Source organism: Lycium ferocissimum, chromosome 4, assembly GCF_029784015.1.
Source record: "Lycium ferocissimum isolate CSIRO_LF1 chromosome 4, AGI_CSIRO_Lferr_CH_V1, whole genome shotgun sequence".
Classification (NCBI taxonomy): domain Eukaryota; kingdom Viridiplantae; phylum Streptophyta; class Magnoliopsida; order Solanales; family Solanaceae; genus Lycium; species Lycium ferocissimum.
In genome coordinates this window covers 47,304,855-47,319,860 of record NC_081345.1, presented here as the reverse complement: position 1 = coordinate 47,319,860, position 15,006 = coordinate 47,304,855, and the positions used below count along the sequence as shown (strand labels likewise).

Genomic DNA, 15,006 nt, shown 5'->3' with positions numbered 1-15,006 from the left:
CAGCAGTTACCTATAACCGTGTTGAATAGTCAATAAAGTTAGCTAAGCAAAAATTCTATCTTTTTTGTTTGTTTTAAAGAAAAAATGAGGTTTCAAGATGAAGCTTGATTTCACTTGGGGTTTATATTTATTGAATCTTGATTTCACTTATAGTTCAATTGTGTGAAAAAGTTGGAGTTTTTTTTTTTTTTTTTTTTTTTGGTTCCAGTTTTGGGTGTTTTGGAATCTTGATTTCACTTGTAATTGAATTGTGTGAAAAAGTTGAGTTTTTTTGGTGAGCTTATATGGTTCCAGTTTTGGGTGTTTTAGAATCTTGATTTCACTTGTAATTGAATTGTGTGAAAAGTTATGGTCTTTTTGGAGTTCTAGCTAGTTCCTCAAAAAAAAAAAAAAAAAAGAGGTAGTTCTTCTATGCAGTTTATATGATTCCAGTTTTGGGTATTTCTGGAATCTTGATTTCACTTATAATTGAATTGTGAAAAGTTGGAGTCTTTTTGGTGAGTTTATATGGTTCCAGTTTTGGGTGTTTTGGAATCTTGATTTCACTTGTAATTGAATTGTGTGAAAAGTTATTGTCTTTTTAGGGTTCTAGCTAGGTCCTCAAAAAAAAAAAAAAAAAAAAAAAAAAAGGAGCTAGTTCTTCTATGCAGTTTATATGATTCCAGTTTTGGGTATTTATGGAATCTTGATTTCACTTGTAAAAAGTTGGAGTCTTTTTGGGGTTCTAGCTAGCTCCTCTATGCAGTTTATATGATTCAAATTTTGGGTATTTCATATTAGTTTTTTTTTTTTTAAAGCTCTAATACTTGAGAGCTTTGAATGGTTGTTGTTGTGAAGTTGAAGCCTTTGAAAATTTTGGGTTCTATAAGTATTGAGGTCTGAGCAGGGTATTATTGGAATCTTGATTTTAATTGCAGTTGAATTGTGTGAAAAAAGTTGGAGTCTTTTTGGGGTTCTTGTTAGTTATTTTATGCAGTTTATGTGATTCCAGTTTTGGGTATTTGGAATCTTGATTTCACTTGTAATATAACTGTGAAAAGTTGGATTCTTTTTGGGGTTCTAGCTAGTTCCTCTATGCAGTTTATATTATTCCAGTTTTTCATATATTTGTTTTTAAAGCTCTAATACTTGAGAGCTTTGAATGGTGGTTGTTGTTGTGAAGTTGAAGCCTTTGAAATTATTGAGGTCTGAACAAGGTATTATTGGAATCTTGATTTCAGTTGCAGTTGAATTGTTTGAAAAAGTTGAGTTTTTTGGGGTTCTTAGCTACTTCCTCTATGCAGCTTATGTGATTCCAGTTTTCGGTATTTGGAACCCATTTTGAACCAACCCGCCCATTTGCCACCTCTAAATTATGGGTTGTGTTTGTGGTAAACTTTCTCGGGGTGTCAAAGATCGGCGGGGTGGTCAAAAGAAGAGAGAATTAGCTAAAGGGTCATCAGCTGTGGGTTCAGAGAGAGAAAAGAGTTTTAGGGTGAAAGAGAAATCAGAGAATGGCGATCTTAGAGTTGGTTCATTCGATAGGAAACCTAATGGATCTAGAAGGGTCGGGGATGATCACTATGAGAAAGTTAATGGAAAGATTGAAGCTGTTGTCCCGAAAGCAATGGAAGGGGAGTTGATTGCTGCAGGTTGGCCTTCTTCGCTTGCTGCTGTAGCCGGTGAAGCTATTAATGGTTGGATTCCACGCAAGGCTGATACTTTTGAGAAATTAGATAAGGTATAATTTTGGTTGACTTGTTCTACGACAATTCGTTTTATCAGCTTTTACTGTATATTCTAATAGGATGTAAGCTCGTAAAAGAAGTTACTAGTTTGTTCATGTGTAACATGGCTTAGTTCCACATCAACTTATTTTTCCTTGAATAGTTCCATTTGTGTATATATATCCGAGTATGCATAGAATTCTGATGAATACGAATTCACCTTGAAACTGCACCCAACGATGTGGCCTAGTGGTCAATGAAGTGGATTAAGAACGATGAGGTCTCAGGTTCAAATCTCAATAGAGGCAAAAACACTAATAGCCTGTTTGGCCAAGCTTCTCCAAGGCCAAAAGTGTTCTTTTTTTCAAAGTTGAGGTGCTTGGCCAAGCTTTTAGGAGAAGAAAAAGAGCTTTTGCGTAGAAGCAGAAGCTGAAAAAAGCAGCTTCTCTCTAATAGTACGTTTTTCGAAAAGCGCTTCTGGGAAAATACAATTAGAAACACTTTTTAAAAGCTTGGCCAAACACTAATTGCTGCCCAAAAGTGCTTTTCAAATTGATTAGCCAAACACAAACTGCTTCTCACCAAAAAGTACTTTTTTGAAAAACACTTTTCAAAATAAGCTGATTTTAGAAGATTGGCTAAACAGGCTATAAGTGATTTCCTCCCGTCTGTCTAAATCCTGGTGGGTGGAGTTAACCGGTACCTGTGCTGGTGGGTGATTCTAAGTGCCTACGCTTTAGTTCTATGCATCTTGAGACTTAGCTTTCCAGGCTTTGTTGCTACTTCTGGTAGGCTGTGCACTGAGTTGAATATTAATAGTCTGATTGCATGCAGAATTCAGGGAATAGGGAGATAAGCAGTTCCGATGAGTGTAAATGATGATAAGCCTGTGTGCTGTTTGGTGTTTTAAGTTATGAAAATTTAACACTCCACTTTCTGTCCGAGTCCTAATCCCTTCACTGTTCCTTTTTTTTTTTTTTTTTTTTTTTTTTTTTGTCTCTCTATTTTTTTCCTTAAAGAAGTTTAACTATGTTTCTTTTGTATTAGGTGCTCTGCTCTTCTGCTTCTTCATTTTTCCCAACTTAGAATCTTGTACTTTTGTCCCCTTGTTCCATATACGCATTGAGAGATAACGGTCCGGTGCCTGTTATCAATTCCACTAATGAAGGCTAAGTTGCAGATTGGAACATACTAGTTCTGTAGTTCATATGTTCCTATTACCAGAATTATAGTGAAAGTTGATGGATAATCATCCAGCAAATTATAGAACAGCCATGCTCACAATGAGATTTTTGATTCAGCTGGTTCAAAAGTCATTCCATGTATTGCATTTGCAGTGCTTGTGGCACTTAATCATCTATCCTTTATGGTCTAGTTTCCTTCCCAATGTGTGCTAGTGTTGTCAATTACTCCCTCCGCCCTAATTTACGTGACACCCTTTCCTTTTTAGTCAGTCCCAGAAAGAGTGACATCTTTCTATATGTATTTAGTTACAATTTAATTTCAAACTTCCCATTTTACCCTTAATGAGATGATTTATAGCCACAAAAGTTTCTATGACTTACTTTATACCACAAGTTTCAAAAGTCTTCCTTTATTTCTTAACCTCTGTGCGCAGTCAAACACCTTCACATAATTTCAAATGAAAGGAGTAGCTTTTCTTGGTTGTGTGATAGCATCTTATTCTTGCAGATTGGACAAGGGACTTATAGTAGTGTATACAAGGCTCGTGATCTGGTTAATGATAAAGTTGTTGCGCTCAAAAGAGTGAGGTTCGAAAAAATGGATCCTGAAAGTATCAAATTTATGGCAAGGGAGATTGTTATTCTTCGGAGACTTGATCATCCAAATATCATCAAATTGGAAGGCATGATAGTATCAAGAACATCTTGTAGTTTGTACCTTGTCTTTGAGTACATGGAACATGATCTTACTGGGCTGGCGTCTCTTCCCGGTATTAAATTTTCCGAACCGCAGGTGCTTTTCCATGGATCGTTTTGGATGTTAGTCTTAATTTTTAAGGAGATAAAGCATTTTTTGGTCACTCCTTTAATTTTAATTTTGGTCCTCGCGACATACAGCTTCGCATATTTCACCTTCAATTAATAAAAATGTGTGCTTTTGATCCCTCTACGAAAGAACTATGTTATATTTAGATATTTTTAGAATTATATTACCGTCAAATATGAAGTAATTACAAGCTTAACATAACACATGGCCAATTAAGTGGTGAAATAGTTCGTAGTTATGATAAGTTTGTGAATATTCACAAGCAAAGGGATAAAAAATGCACATTTTAGTTAATTGAAGGTTAAAAGTGCTAAGTCAAGGACTAAAATCAGAATTTATCGATATGATAATTTCTTTGTTCACACTCCATAATTCAATTCTAATAACTAGGTAATTTGTAAGCTTATTTTTTTTTTTATAGGTTAAATGTTACATGCGGCAGCTTTTAAGTGGACTTGATCATTGCCATAGTAGGGGTGTGCTCCATCGGGACATCAAGGGTTCTAATCTTCTTATTGACAATCATGGCACTTTAAAGATTGCAGATTTCGGGTTGGCAAACTTTTTCGATAACCAGCAAAGTGTTCCATTAACAAGTCGTGTTGTGACCCTTTGGTATCGACCGCCAGAGCTCTTACTCGGAGCAAGTCATTATGGAGCTGCAGTAGACATGTGGAGTACCGGCTGCATACTCGGAGAATTATATGTTGCCAAGCCCATAATGCCTGGTAGGACAGAGGTATATAGTTCTAACACTTTTTGTGACTTGAGCATGGTTAATATCTGAGTTTTTAGCCAAAATTGTCCCCTATCTATGGGAGTAGGTCTATTTTTGTCCTTCGAATATAACCTTGAGCATCTTTAGTCCCTTAAGTTTGCTAAAGCAGAGCACTTTGGGTCCAACTAACAGAATGGTATTAAAAACTAACGATGACTACCAAAAAGCACTACTAAAATCACGGCAAAAACGGATCGAGAAAAACTGACCGACTTTGGGACCGAACAAAAAACCGACGGACTCGATTAGTTTGATCCCAATTGTTTTTACCGACCGGACTCGGTGAAATTTTTTTCACCAAAAACTGGGAATTGGAATCATACTCCAATTTATCGATCAGCCAACTATGCCTTAACGTATGCAACACTGCTTTGCCTTTCTGTTATATGCCTCAATATTGGAGTCATACTCCAATGCATACAGTAAACAAACGTTGAGAAAATATAAAAGGAGAAGGTGGAGGCGGCAAGTATGGTAGGAGGACTCTGTACATCCGATCAACCTATCAATCAACTACACTTCAATCCCCAATGTCACATTATGAAGATTAATATATATCCCGTATTTCTCCTTAGCTATGATATTATTTGTTATCACAGATTTAACACACATGAGCTAAATTTTCGTCCTTGTAGGTGGAGCAACTACATAAGATCTTTAAGCTTTGTGGTTCGCCAACTGAGGATTATTGGAGAAAAACAAAACTATCTTATTCAGCAGTATTTAAACCTATACAGCCTTACAAACGGCGTATTGGGGAAAGATTTAAGGAGCTTCCTCCATCTGCCGTGGGGTTATTGGAGACATTACTTTCTATAGATCCCGCACTTAGAGGAACAGCAGTTGGGGCTCTCGAGAGTGAGGTACTTTTCTAAAATAGTTGTACTTTTTGGATCTTATTTACTTTATGTTACATATTTGATGTTGTTAATGAAGCCTAGTATCTGTTGTTTATTTACTAGTACTTGAACTATATTCCTTTTTAATTTATCTAAAATTTCCTTCCAACAATTCAAACTTAGATAAACTAGTGCTATGGCATCTTTTCCACTAACTACTCGAATTTTATCAGTTTTCAAACTATTATGTTAAATACTTACTTATCTAATTTAGGCTTAATCAGTGTTGTCAAAGGCGCACTTAAAGCGCGCTTAAGCCCTGAAGCGAGGCTCAAAACATGTTGAGCGCTTCGCCTCGCTTTATTTGCGCTTCAGTGTCATCAACAAGTCTCTAAGACATAGTTTTCCTTGACAATGAGCCTCTCTTGAAGAGGTGACACTAGATAATTGATATTTCACTTTATCGCGATGTTTTTACAATTTCTTTGTCCATATATTTGTTGTTCATGCTTATTATTATTAGTCTTGGACTAAACATATATATATATATTTGTGTTTTTTCACCATTGCGCCTTTTTTCATTAAAGCCCACGCTTTATTTCCACTTTGCGCTTAAAGCCCCAGCTGACCTTAGAGCTTTTTTGCGCTTTTTGCTTTTAATAACACTGGGCTTAATGCATATGCAGCCCCCTAAACTTGTCCCGTTTTTCCATTTTGGCACCTCAACTAAGTGTTGTTCCTATTGAACCCCTGAACTTGGTCTCAAGTGTGTCTATCAAACACAATCCGACTTTACATAACATATATGGTGAGCTTCAATTTTTTTTAGCCTTGCGCGTGAATGTCAATCACATCCTATGGGGAAAATTCAACCAATTAAAACACCCCAACCATTTTAATTATACACATCAGATGTTAAGTTTTGATTTTGGTTTTTTAGTTTTCAGTTTGGTTTCCAGTTTTGGTTTCTTATTTTTCAGTTTTTGATTTTCCAGTTTTAATTTTTCAGTTTTGGGTTTTTATTATCCAGTTTTGGTTTCTTATTTTTCAGTTTTCATTTTCAATTTTAGTTTCCAATTTTGATTTCTTATTTTCCAGTTTTGCTATTTGATTGGTTTAAGTGGTGGTTCTTCAAACCTATCTAATGTGTATAATTAAAATGGGTGGAGTGTTTTAATTGGTTGAATTTTCCACGTAGGGTGCGATTGACATTCACACGCAAGGCTAAAAAAATGAAACTCACCATATATGCTATGTAAGTCGGATTGTGTTTGATAGACACACTTGAGGCCAAGTTCAAGGGTTCAATAAGAACAACACTTAGTTGAAGTGCCAAAATGGAAAAAAGGGACAAGTTTAGGGGGTTGCATGTGCATTAAGCCTCTAATTTAATATGACAATATATTCAAATTTTAGTCTTAATTTCCAATCTAGTCAAAGTAAGTCATGCTTTTCGGGATAAAGGGAGTTCTAAGTGGCCATTGATTTTCCGGAGAAAATGTTGCTTGGAACTAACAAGACTTCCAAAGAAGTGCATTGAGACCTAAAATAACTTTTTCTGATAAAGTGAAGTAAAATTCTATTATTGCTGTCGGGGAAACTTTGTACACTAGAACTATACCAAAAAGTAGATAACATATGCATGAATCTCTACAAGAAATACCCAGCACAAAGTCTTGTTCCGCATTTTCAAATGTTTTGCCAAAGTAACCACGAAGGACCTTCATTATTTTCATTTTTACACAAGACATATTTTTAGATAAATTTTATCAATTTTTTTGACTAGACACTGAAGTTTTCGAACATGTACTCATGTAGTTCCAAGTAGCCAGATTTATGATGTTCCTTCAATGTGTTTCCATTATTTATCGCGTTATAAAGTAGCAGCAACTCTTTTCCTCATTAACACTAAGGTATGCCCTGTCTCACACAACAACTCTTTCCTCATTAACACTAAGGTCTGCCCTGTCTCACAGTTCTTCACCACGAAGCCGTTTGCTTGTGATCCTTCGAGTCTGCCAACATACCCTCCCAGCAAGGAAATTGATGCGAAACTGCGGGAAGAGGAATCTAGAAGGTAAGATGCTCTTAACAAATCCATCTTTTGTATGGCAACGTAAAACTGAAGGTATGTTTGGTATGGAGGAAATTTTTTCTAATTTTCTCATGTTTGGTTGGTCAAAAATTTTTGGAAAACATTTTCTCTAGGAAAACAAGTTCTTTAAAAATGAGGCAAATGACTTCCCTAGTGGAGGCAGGGAAAACAAGTTCCATAAGTGATATTCCACACCAATTGTCTAATGCGCACCTTGCAGCACACCCCACCCCCACCTCCCCATATCCCCATCCCCGCCACCCCACACCCCTAGGCCCCCATGCCAACTTCAATAGTGTTTGATCCAGGAAAATATTATAAATGCTTTTGGTACAATAATGTTTGCTTATTTACCAAACACCAGAAAATAAGTGAGATCCACAAAAATATTTTCCATGAAAACATTTTATGTCATGCCAAACACACCCTGAATGTTTCTCATTCTCTTATTATAAACACTTCAATTTCATACAGAAATTTAAACGTTGTGTTCGCATATGGTTAAGTGGATCAAACATATGGAAACAGAAGTGTCAATTCCACATATTACATTGTGGCGTCTCTGAGCTGATTTGCCTTGAATGACTCTATTTTGTTTATACAGTTCCGTCATGTATTGATTATCAAACATTTGTTGACATAACATTATATATTTCTGACTGGGCATATCCATGGATATACCATAATAATCACCTGAAATAATTACTGCAGGCGAAGGAATGCAAATGGGTCAAAAGAACGTCAAGCAGCTCCAGCACATGACGCTAATGCCAAGTTGGCTAGCTCAATGCAGGTACTTTTATGGGTGGTAATCTTTTTGTCTTCAAATATTCAAGTTTTCCTATTTGTAATGAGCCGAGGGTCTATCGGAAACAGCCTCTCTACCTACCAAGGTAGGGGTAAGGTCTGTGTACACTCTACCCTCCCCAGACCCCACTTTGTGGGATTACACCGGGTATGTTGTTGTTGTTGTTGTTGTTCCTTTTTGTAATGCCAGAAGCCAATAAGCTACACGAAGCTAGATGGTCATGATTCTTCAAATTTTCATTTGGAAGTTGGAAGGCCTTGAAAATAGAACTGCTAGTTGATAATTAGTTGTATTTCAACATAATGAATTAAAAAAGATCTTAACCCTAAAATTCAAGGCACTTTATATTTGAGATCTCGTGTCTTACTAGCCCTTGGTTTGAGAAAGAACTCAACCTTACACCCCTACATTGTATCTGCAAGCAGGGCGTCAAATGGCAGGTTGGACTGGATTTGGGCGGGTTAAAATGGGCTGATAACCTGCCCAAAAGTTACTCAGGCCGAAATGTGATGAGCTAAAAAGGGGGTCATAACCCAACTCGCCCAAATCTTACTAAAGTTTTAATTCTTTATTTGTTCTTTTATAATTTTTTAAGTACCTAATAAAACTAGTTTTTCTTTATTATGGCTACTTATAATATGTCAAATAAAAAAAATGTATTTTTGAAAATATTTTGACAAGGTTTCGATGGGTCAATCTGGCTACTTATCAGCCCAATTTTTAAATGGGCTGAAATGGGTTGGGCTAAAATGGGCTGAGCTAATAAATTGATCCGCCCAAACTTGAGTGGGTTAGGCGGGTCATGTTTCCATGGGCTAATTTTGCCACCTCAATCCGCAAGTATGTTGTGTTCTGTATGTTGTCAATTTATTTATTTGGTTTTATGATTTGCACCTCCAAACAGAGGAGACAGAGCGGTTCCAATCCTAAGAGCCAAAGTGACCGGTTCAATCCCTCGAACGAAGCTGCTACTCGTTTTCCAAATGATCCACCTAAAGCATCACAAGCAGTGAAACAAACTACGAAAGACCACCTGGAGAATCTTTCCGATAGATTTTCAGTCAAAAATCACCTCGACGATATTTCAGAGACATTTTCTCATCCAGTCCCTCTGGCTCTAGGGGTATTTGGGAAGAAATATGATGATATTTCCATTGGTCCCGATAGAGCCGACTTGTCAGACTTGGTAGCATCCAGGTCCGTTGTGTCTGGAGACGATCGAGATAGATGTGTTCAGCAGAACGATGCTGGTTCTAATCTATTTGAAAGTGGAAGGGCTAGCAAGGAGGCAAATATGGTAAGTTCTCATAAACATGTATATCTAAGAGTTTTGAGTGCTCGGGGATTACTGAGGTAACTGTGTAGTAGCTACTTAAAAGTCAAACTTTCAAGTATAATCGAACTTCTTTAGCTAATTCATGTTGCGTAATGCCAACATCCTGCCTATGGCGAGACCCAGGTGCAGGTGTAGTCTCTGTCTGAGTCACGGTCCTTGCTTGATGGGATTGGTTATAGATAAAGTTATGTCCTTGCTTACAACTATTCCTTTTGGCATGATAGGAAGTACCTAATCCTAACAAGTGGTATCATAGAGAAGCTCTTGGGTTCGATTCCCAGGAAAAACATGCTGCGGAGGGGATGTTGCATAATGCCAACATAGCCCAGGTCCGAGTCATGGTCGAACATGACCCTTGCTTGATGAGCTTGCTTAGAACTTGGAAATAAAGTTGTGCCCTTACTATCGGCTATAACTTTTGGCATGATATCCTTACAAATCAATCAACTAATCACGCCTCAAGTCCAAATTATTTGGGGTCGGTTGTATTGAATCATTGTATTAATTCCACTTTATTCAATTCCATCTCATAGCAATACTAAATAGTCTTATCAGACTTCTTTAGCTATTGAACAAAGATCTTTTTTGGCTATTGCCTCGAATAATTAGTACTTCTTTCAAACCCTCTAATCAAATATCCACGGAGTCAGTAATAACACTCTTGTTTCCTAATTAGTTTTCTACATTTCTGTGGTTGTTAGTGAGAACGGGTATCTCGTATGATGGATTTCTTACCTAGCTCTTGTTTCTTTGTGTAGCATGACCATGGTTACAAGGGAAACGAAATCCATTATTCTGGTTCACTACTAGTTGCATCAAGTAAAGTGGATAAAATGCTTAAAGACCGCGATCGTCACCTCCAGGAAGTTGCACGACGAGCAAGGTTCGAGAAGGCATGAGCAGGTTAAGCTCAGACTCATGGAATGTGATACACATGCAACTCTATATAAAATAAATATCTCTAGTTTAGGAACAAGGTAGATAAGCATAAGCATATATATATATAGAGATGAAAGAGATTTTTCTTGTAAATCATAACTAGGTCTATGTACATTTCTTCTGAGGAATTGTAAATATATTATACTTATAGAACTAAGAGGAAATCTGGTTAATATGAAGACTGTAAATTAGCAGCCATAAGTGCTGTACATACCGTTCTTTTTTTGTGTTATGTTCATGTGTTTTTGGACAGTATATAGAATAAAAATCTAAGAAAGTGAAAATATTTTGATATTCATTCACTTACGTTTATGCTGTGTAAATAGAGCAATGACATACCGTTTCCAAAAAACATGTAACATGTTAAATTGTTAGAATAAGAACTTTTCTCTCTTGTTCATCTACACATTCACATTATCTTTGATTAATTGCGAAACATTCTCGCGGAAAGTAAATAGAAGCTTAGCTGATACACCTATGAAGGATAATATAGAAAAGTGTATCAATTTATTTAGGCCCCGTTTGTCCATAGATATCAAAAAAAAAAAATTCACTTTTTTTTTGGAATTTTAGAGTTGGAGTTGTGTTTGGCCATAGTTTTTGAAATCGTAGTTTTTGGTGAAATGTAGTTATAAAAAAGTGAATTTTTTTTGAAAAACAAGTTTTTTGAGTTTTTGGTATTCCGGAATACAACTTCAAGTTGTATTCGGAATTTTCATGGCCAACCGCTTATTCCGGAAAAAAGTGAAAAAAAATTCCGGAGTAAAGTAAATAATTTTTATGGCCAAACGGGGGCTTAGAATTCGAAAATAGAAGGTCGAGAAGTGTCTTTTTCAAATCCTATAACATCTACACAAGCTTTTTCCAAGGATTCTGAACTTGTTGCTTAACTCATAACTCATTTTAGTTACTCAGTTCATAATTAAATTTTTACATTTAATTGTTTCTCAATATAATAATTACAGGTCTAATAGGTCATTGACACTTTTGCCCTTATTTTGTGTTGGTCTTTGATTTTTGTCCCTCAAGTCAAATAACATTTCTCGATGCTTAAGTTCGATTGGTAGGGGCAAAAATTGAAGACCAGCTGATTTCAAGGGAAACAGTGCAATTCTCTCCTAAACAAAAGATACCGGCTTCATTCGAATTTGGTGTTTATACTAAATAAATGAATGCATGATAGTGGACACTAGACACATATCTCCACATACGTTCTCATCACTAAACAGTGTTCCATTACTGAGTACTTTTTATCACCTTGACTTATGACTTAATCGTGATAGTTAATATGACACAAATACCGGCTAAATATTTATCGTGCATGGAGTATTAAGACTGATATATCAGTTTAGGAAGAAGAAACGGATAGCACCAGTGGTCTAGTGGTAGAATAGTACCCTGCCACGGTGCAGACCCGGGTTCGATTCCCGGCTGGTGCATTCACGTTTTCTGTATATTTTTCTTTTTTTGAAAAAAAATTCTTTTTAAGAATTCAGAAATGAGCAAGTTTACAAGTTTCATATACAGTCAAACCTCTCTATAGTGGCAGCGTTTGTCCGGAAATTTCATGGCTGCTATAGTAAGGTGCTGTTATGCATGTATACTGGCATTCGATATTTAGATCTCATTTAGCTTTTATAAACAAAAGTACGCAAACAATTAACTTTTTGTACTTTTTATGTTATAGACGAAAACAATATACTTGTAAATTTTAGAATCTCAATTGATTTTCATATCTCATAAATTAAAAATTGAAAAAACTAATAAATTACTACTAAATCCATAACTAGTTGTATCACACAGATAAAGAATTAAAATCTATGGAACATATGCATTTTAAATTAATTGAGAATTTAAATATTTCAAGTTTTTGATGACATGGGAACTCGCAGCCGCTACCCTTCGGGTGCGCACAGGGCAAACCCAGCTTCTGTGTAATAGTTCGCAAACCACACAGAAGAGGTGACCCGCACTAGGTAAGCCCGGTGCGACGAGCTCGACCCTTTGACTAAAGAACTCTACAATTTAGAATGTTTTGTAAATTCTAGTCTCTTAGTGATAATATAATGCTTGAACTGACGAAATTTTTTGTCCAACCTTTCAGCAAAAGGTGATTCAATAGCTTTCCCTTGAAGGCTGTCTAAGCTTAACAGTTGACTCTTCTATCTCTAAGTAGCAGTAGGTTGATGCTCTTCATCGACACTTTTGTTGTCACATAATATATTTCTTACAAAATATTATTATACGCTATTTGAGTATGGGCATTTGTTATAGAGAGGTAATTTCTACAAAGAGTGTCGCTATAATGGATGCCATTCTTTGTTATAGGCGAGAATCGCCGTTATAGGTAGAAGTAAAATCTAACATGAAAAATCGGTTCCAGAGAAAATCAGGTCGTTATAGTGATATACTGTTATAACGAATGACAATTATAGAGAGGTTTGACTGTACTACAAAAAATAATATTATTGTTTACAATTGCCATACATTGATTCCTCTTTTAGGAACACGTAAATGTATTTGTACCCCAGAAAATTTCTCCTTGAACTAGTTATTAATTTCCAATTTTCCAATTTATTTCTACTATCTCATGTAATCCCATTCATCTTATAACAATCACCTCCAATTTTATGGACGGTGCAAATAATAATAAAAATAATAACAACAACATGCATGCTGGAGTACCTTATGGCAGAGTAAATTTTGTCTTTATTACACTTTAAGAGGATGATTTTGTCTGATATGATACAACGTGCGTAATTGATAAAGATTATTAAAAAACGGCTGCGGCTTCATGGAATGTGGACATAATTTGTGGAAAATATTTGGAAGCTGCCTTCTTTGATACTAAACTAGATTAGACTAGTTCAATCTTTTAATATTAAAATTTAACTATTTAAAAACTATACAAAAAGTATTATAAGTTGCAATTTTTTTTTTATATTAATATAGTGAAAAATACATTTTAAAATTTGGACACAGTTCATGTAATTTGACTCTTGAAAAATGAAATATGATAATTATTTGGGACGGAAGTACTTTAATTTGTGCTGCCAAAGTAAAATAATTATTTATTCTTACACTTGAAAAAGGGTTATTTGTCGTGATGTGAATCAATATACAAAGTGCCGCCCACTCTGACAGTCCTCTTTTTTTCCCCTTGGTGTCACTCTTGTGAATAGAAATTATGCTGATATTTGTATTAAAATGTGTTAATTTAGAGTAATTAAAAAATGACAATCTAAGTTCAGGTGATGTTGCGTTTAGTATGATCAAAAATATTTTGCAATATCTTTTTGGAAATTAATATTTCATATAATTAATTGATGATGAAAAAAAATCTAAAAAGATACATATTGATATGATATGCAAAAAAGGCTGCTGCTTCATGGAATGTGGACATAATTTTGTGAAAAAAAATTGGAAGCTGCCTTCTTCTCATTGGTCCTAAAAATTTAATTAGAGACACGTACCAAAGTTTCCCTTTGCTTGCCGGAAATTGTGAAGTTTTTGCAACAAATGTCCCACTTTTAGTTTCTCTTTAATCAGTCCCTTACGTAAGATTTTTCATAAGCGATATCGACATTTAAAGAAGAATGAATAAGCTTTTCCAAATTAGAGTTTTAAGCTGGCTTGAATAATCCAATTCTAAGTTTATTTCAGCAACTTGATTATCCAAATTTAAATTGGAAATGGACTTAGGTTGACTGGTTTGTTTGTTCCTTAATAGGAAAGGTGTCGTGTTCTCAAACTACACGACCTATATTTTTTGGTAGGCAGACAAAGGGTAAGGCATTACAAAATATTATAATCGAACTATAATGTCACGTGTAAATTCCACTTCATGGCAATAGTAAGTAGTCTTATCGAACTTCTTTAACTATTGAACAAAGATCCTATATATCTTGCTCTTGCCTTAAACAACTATTACTGTCCAAATTAGCACACGAAAATATGATCCGCTTAATCCGTCAAGGTTTGATGATCCGCTCATTTATTAACTCAGCTTGTTTTAACTCGCTCAATTTAACCCATCTAAAAGTTGGGTTAAATGTATCCCAAATTGCCTAATGAGAATTCATGTTAAAATATTCTCAAAAAGGGACTTCTTTATTTGATATGTTATATATAGCTATAATAAAGAAAAAGGTTTAATTATGTACTTAAATAAATTATAAAAAATCAACAAAGAGCTTAAAACTTAGTAAAAATTGGGCCGGTTGGGTTATGATGCATTTGTTAGTCCATTTTGGACCAATTCATTTCATCCCAAGTTAATTTTGGGCATTTTTTTTTGTGCGGATTGCCCTTCAAAGGCACTGGTCTTTAATTTTTGTCCCTCAAATTGATGGTCTTTAATTTTTGCCCTTCGCATAATACTCCGAGGTTCTGGGTTTGAACCCCAGCTCAGTAAAAAAAAAAGAAGGAAATTTCGCAAGGCAAAGATTTGTAGCAAAGTTAGGCTTATTCGGGCAGAAGTTATACCTAAGACAAA

At 35.4% G+C, this 15,006-nt stretch overlaps 1 protein-coding gene and 1 non-coding gene across 5 annotated transcripts; both read left to right on the top strand.

Moving 5' to 3' along the window:
• The first annotated feature begins 134 nt into the window (after nucleotides 1-134).
• On the top strand, nucleotides 135-10,763 carry LOC132053360 (probable serine/threonine-protein kinase At1g54610). Of its 4 annotated transcripts, none has more exons than XM_059445345.1 (9): nucleotides 135-260; nucleotides 347-1,720; nucleotides 3,399-3,683; nucleotides 4,138-4,455; nucleotides 5,130-5,357; nucleotides 7,310-7,410; nucleotides 8,140-8,221; nucleotides 9,141-9,533; nucleotides 10,331-10,763. In XM_059445345.1, the coding sequence occupies exons 2-9, from the start codon at nucleotides 1,355-1,357 to the stop codon at nucleotides 10,469-10,471; spliced, it is 1,914 nt and encodes a 637-aa protein (XP_059301328.1). In that variant the 5' UTR covers nucleotides 135-260; nucleotides 347-1,354; the 3' UTR covers nucleotides 10,472-10,763. The 4 variants fall into 4 exon arrangements, with proteins under 4 accessions (XP_059301328.1, XP_059301331.1, XP_059301332.1 ...); XM_059445348.1 differs by lacking the exon at nucleotides 135-260 and having other exon boundaries at nucleotides 272-876; nucleotides 1,186-1,720; XM_059445349.1 differs by lacking the exon at nucleotides 135-260 and having other exon boundaries at nucleotides 272-887; nucleotides 1,284-1,720.
• Nucleotides 10,764-11,879: 1,116 nt separating this feature from the next.
• TRNAG-GCC (transfer RNA glycine (anticodon GCC)) lies at nucleotides 11,880-11,950 on the top strand. The gene has a single exon. It is a non-coding gene; the product is annotated as a tRNA-Gly (tRNA).
• Nucleotides 11,951-15,006: the final 3,056 nt, after the last annotated feature.

Excerpts from the sequence above, each read along its gene's own strand:
- LOC132053360 (XM_059445345.1), top strand. The coding sequence starts at position 1,355 with ATGGGTTGTGTTTGTGGTAAACTTTCTCGGGGTGTCAAAGATCGGCGG. Across the intron at positions 3,684-4,137 it reads TTAAATTTTCCGAACCGCAG|GTTAAATGTTACATGCGGCA; the intron begins GTGCTTTTCCAT and ends TTTTTTTTATAG. Across the intron at positions 7,411-8,139 it reads CGGGAAGAGGAATCTAGAAG|GCGAAGGAATGCAAATGGGT; the intron begins GTAAGATGCTCT and ends TAATTACTGCAG.